Source organism: Mirounga leonina, unplaced genomic scaffold (genome assembly GCF_011800145.1).
Source record: "Mirounga leonina isolate KUSES-001 unplaced genomic scaffold, KU_Mleo_1.0 Mir_168, whole genome shotgun sequence".
Taxonomy (NCBI): Eukaryota; Metazoa; Chordata; class Mammalia; order Carnivora; family Phocidae; genus Mirounga; species Mirounga leonina.
Genome location: NW_023270426.1, coordinates 29,593,943 through 29,598,985, shown reverse-complemented (window position 1 = coordinate 29,598,985; position 5,043 = coordinate 29,593,943). Strand labels below are relative to the sequence as shown.

Below are 5,043 nucleotides of genomic sequence, written 5' to 3'. Positions count from 1 at the left end.
GTTTTATTAATGCCGCTCCATTACCAGGGGCTTCCCCTTAGCATCATTGCTATAGGTGGTATCCCTGTCAGGAAAAACAGCCTGGCGCCCGCGGAGACTTTTCCTGGGAAGAAGGTGTAGCAGCACTGTTTCTGGGGCCTCACATGAGTGTGGAGTAGAGGGAAAAGACTTTGTTGGGAGTCCATTTCCAAGCTGGGAACCAGCACCAGAGATGGCAAATTCTGAGACCTCTCCCTTTCTCTCTGCTGCCTCTTATAATCCTCCTTCCCTGCCCAGGACTGTATTTTGGTTTGGTCCTTCTAAACTGCAATCCCTCTCCCTGGCTCTATCACTTGTTTTTGTAAATCACAGTCTAGGATTAGAATATCCCCTCTACTGGAGTCTCCTGAGCATTCTAAGAGCAGGACATATCTGCTCTTTACCTTTACTCCATCCCAAATAACTCTTAAAAAAAAAAAAAAGGCTTTATCGAGGTATAATTTACATACCATAATATCCATTCATTTTGAGTGTACAAGTCAAGATTTTTAGCACATTTACAGAATTGTGTAACCATCCAATTTAACACACTTCCATCACCCCCCAAAAAGATCCTTTGTGCCCATTTGCACTCACTCCCTTTCCCACCCCTGGCCCCAGGAACCACTATCTGCTTTCTGTCTCCATATATTTGCCTTTTCTGGACATTTCATAGAAAAGGAATTTCACAACTTGTGGTCTTTGTGTCTGGCTTCTTTCACTTAGCATAGTATTTTTGAGGTTCACCTATATTGTAGTATGTGTCATTCTTTTATACTGCTGGATAGTATTCCCTTGTACCAATGCAACCATTTGTCTATCCATTCACCAATGTGGGCATTTGGGTTGTTTCCAGCACTTTGGGGGTGGGGAGGCTACTTCTGCTTTTCATCCCACATAACTAACTCTCCTTTTTATTTCTGTATTGTATTGCTCAGTCGACCTCCCCCACATAATTTCTCCCCATGATCCCGTCTATCCAAACAGGAAAGGGGTTCAAATACTAGATAACTCCCCAAAATAAATAAAAACGGAAACCTGACAAATGTCCATTATGCATACAACTTAATCCTGTATTAAAGTAAATATGTTATCAACAAAGATCAACTTACAAATAAGAAACATGCATATAGTGGTTTTTTTTTTCCTTTAGGTTTGCTAAATTACATTTAGCCTTTAAATGGAAATGATATTAAAATGCAGGAAAAGTGGACACAAGCTACAGATCACACCTGTCAGTACCTAGGGGCACAAGTGCTGATAGATCAAAAGAAAAACAGAAATCGGGACTTGGTACTGGGGCTTGCCAAAGGAGAGAATTTCTTTTTGCTACAAGCATGTAGTCTCATTTTGATTTCTATGGTTAACGATGATTCAGGAAGAACACTCAAAAACTCATTTCTAGTTCTCAGAGGGTTCAGAAAGTAATAATATGTATGTGCATCTATACACATATGGGCACATATATATGAGAGAGAGAGAGCAAGTGTACCTAAATGTTAATAACCGGTGAATCTGGATGAGGTGTATATGAATTGCATAAGGTCTTGCATTTTTTTCTCTAAGTCTGCAATTTTTTCAAAATATAAAGTTAAAATGCATTACCTCCAAAAACTGTGGAAAACTCAGCCTTCCCATCCTTCAGGACAAACATTTGGTCTCTAGCTGGAGCACCGGGGGATCCTTCCCCGAGTCCATTTTAATAGTCTGGGGAAGAACCACATGACTGATGGGCCTTTGTTTCCCTAGTTGTCTTTTAAAGATCAGACTTGTGTGACGTTAAAGCCTTCTGGAACTCATTTAGAGGTCTGTCACATGTCTTCGGGAGCCTGGAGCGTCCTAAGCTTTAAGCCATGATGTCAAGGAGTCTCTGTCTCTGGTCCTGAACGGATGTCCTCCACATACACGAGGTAGTCTCTAATTCACACCATGTCCATCTGCTCCAAGTAGTGCTCAAGAAGTTTCTCTACACGCCCCCTGCCCCTGTTTTCCTCCTTAGAAGATGGCGTGGCCTCTTTACCCCCACAAGGGGTGCTTTGGGGTGTGCACATATTATTTCCCCGGCCATAGGGCAAACTGAGGGTTATGGCAGTTGCTGGGACAAGGCACTGAGCCCATTTCTGTTTCTGAAGTACCCTGACTTTCCAGAGGGAGAGGGGAGGCAGACAGACACAAAGAAACCCAGCGCCACAGACAGACTTCCCAAAAATCAGGAGCTGTTTATTCCATCCGTTCTTATCGGGTGAGGTTGGGGCTTTGAGGAATTCTGAAGTGTCATCCCCTTACTTTCCAGAGGCAAACTGGTGAAAGCAGAGCTAGTACCAGAACCCAAAGGTCGGACTCCCAGCCCAGCACATTCTCAGTGCCCGATACCAAGCATTTCTTTCTCTCTTTCTTTCTTTAAGATTTTATTTATTTATTTGAGAGGGAGAGAATGAAAGAGAGCACATGAGAGGGGTTAGGGTCAGAGGGAGAAGCAGACTCTCTGCCAAGCAGGGAGCCCGACTCGGGACTCAATCCCGGGACTCCAGGATCATGACCTGAGCCGAAGGCAGTCGCTTAACCAACTGAGCCACCCAGGTGCCCCCGATACTAAGCATTTCTGGTTCGGCTACACTCCAAGCAGGACGCATCTTCACGGCAATCCCACAAACCCCTTGCCCTGAACAATTCCGGCTCCTCTGATTCCTCCAGAGCATCTTTCCACTGCCTACCATAAAGTGTCAAGACTAGCACTAGGATAATTTTTTTTTCCAAGAACTTCCTCGTTTTCCAACGTTAACATGTAACTTTCTTTGAAACACCTTAAATGCCTTCCACATAGAAATTGTTTTTCTTCTATTCCTCGTTTCGGTAAATTCTCTAGGATTTCTCTCTGCAAAGCAGCCTAACTCATCACTTGTTTTGCCTTCATCATCATCACCACCTGTTGAAATCATATTCCACATAGTCTAAGTCAGAGTCTAAAATCACTTCTAAAAAACTCACAACAGTTGGATAAACTACAGACTAAACCCATCTGTGATTAGATTTTTACATAGGCCTTCTTCGCAGTTTTCGTTTTCTTTATCCAGCTCTGTGCGCTTGACCTCAAGTGGCTGCTGGTGGGTAGGCTGGATCAAGGCAGGAGCTCCTCTGTGCAGGCGGAAAAGCAGCGTTCGTTCTTGCTTTAAAACAGGGCAGTGCCCCGCCCCCCACACACACACCTCCGCCCAACCCGCCATGTCCACATCTGCCGGGAACTTGTTGGAAATGCACATTCTTGGGCCTTCCTCCTGACCCACTGGATCAGGTATGCAGGTGATTCTGGGGCAGGCTGGAGTGCACGAGTCACTTCTCCGCAGCAGTGTTTGCTGATTTACAGACTGCAGTCAAGATTTCAGAAACAGCTGGTTGAAAATAATTGCCTCACTGGCTCGTGACCCCCCAGGAATACATCCCACTTACATGTGTGTTGTCCTCATTTATCATTTATGAGTCTATGGGGTTTTAGCGCCACAGGGCTGGCGATGTGACACAAGGCTTGCTAATGAGCAGCCCCCAAGCGTCCCCGCTGCCGCCGTTCAGTGCAGCGGTGGTGTCTCGCATGCGACAGAGCAGAGGTGAGCAACCAACCTTCTTCCACATTCGGCTCTCAGGAAACAAGCAAGGGGAGGGCCCAGGGTGTCACTGGACACTGATGACAGCACATTTATTTCCCACACCGAAGAGCCGAGGCAGAAAGACAAAAAGGAGCGGACTTCTGTAAGGACGAGCTGCGTGGGAAAGCTGATGCCGGCAACTGCCTTTGCAGGCTCCAACTCCAGCACCATGAACACGTCTGCTCATCTCCACTTTGCCGGAGGATACCTGCCCTCTGACTCTAAGGACTGGAGGACCATCGTCCCGGCTCTCTTGGTGGCCGTCTGCCTGGTGGGCTTCATGGGGAACGTTTGCGTGATGGGCGTCCTCCTTCACAGCGCCTGGAAAGGAAAGCCATCCATGATCCACTCCCTGATTCTGAATCTCAGCCTGGCCGATCTCTCTCTCCTGCTCTTTTCTGCACCTGTCCGAGCTACAGCATACTTCAAAAGTGTTTGGGACCTCGGCTGGTTTGTCTGCAAGTCCTCTGACTGGTTCATCCACACGTGCATGGCAGCCAAGAGCCTGACGATCGTTGCAGTGGCCAAAGTATGCTTCATGTATGCAAGTGACCCAGCCAAGCAAGTAAGTATCCACAACTGCACCATCTGGTCAGTGCTGGTGGCCATCTGGGCTGTGGCTAGCCTGCTACCCCTGCCCGAATGGTTCTTTAGCACCACCAGGCTTCATGCGGGTGTGGAAATGTGCCTCATGGATGTACCCCCTGTGGCAGAAGAGTTCATGGCCATGTTTGGTAAGCTCTACCCTCTCCTGGCATTTTGCCTTCCGTCACTCCTTGCCAGTTTTTATTTCTGGAGAGCTTATGGCCAGTGTAAAAAACGAGGAACTAAGACTCAAAATCTTAGAAACCAGATGCGCTCCAAGCAACTCACGGTGATGTTGCTGAGCATTGCTGTCACCTCGGCTGTCCTCTGGCTCCCTGAATGGGTAGCCTGGCTGTGGATATGGCACGTGAAGGCCGGAGGCCCGGCCCCACCACAAGGTTTTATAGCCCTGTCTCAAGTCCTCATGTTTTCCATCTCTTCGGCAAATCCTCTCATTTTTCTAGTGATGTCAGAGGAGTTCAAGGAAGACTTGAAAGGCTTATGGAAATGGATAACCAAAAAGCACCCGACTGCCTCAGAGTCTCAGAAGACACCAGCTGGTGACTCAGAGGTCCCTCCCGACAATGACCCATCTCCCGAGTCCCCAACATCCACCCCAGAGAAAGAGAAAACCGGCTCTCCCTCCTCTGGCATAGAGAGAAGTGAGAAGGCACAGATCCCCATCCTCCCTGATGTAGAGCAGTTTTGGCATGAGAGGGACACAGTCCCTTGTGTACAAGACAATGACCCTATCCCCTGGGAACATGAAGATCAGGAGATGGGAGATTGTGACAAATAG

The 5,043-nt window shown here is 47.3% G+C and overlaps 1 protein-coding gene across 1 annotated transcript; it reads left to right on the top strand.

The window, feature by feature from the left end:
- The first annotated feature begins 3,532 nt into the window (after positions 1-3,532).
- GPR151 (G protein-coupled receptor 151) lies at positions 3,533-5,043 on the top strand. Its single transcript, XM_035013879.1, has one exon. It carries the CDS (start codon positions 3,790-3,792, stop codon positions 5,041-5,043), a length of 1,254 nt encoding a protein of 417 aa, XP_034869770.1. The 5' UTR covers positions 3,533-3,789.

Excerpts from the sequence above, each read along its gene's own strand:
- GPR151 (XM_035013879.1), top strand. The coding sequence starts at position 3,790 with ATGCCGGCAACTGCCTTTGCAGGCTCCAACTCCAGCACCATGAACACG.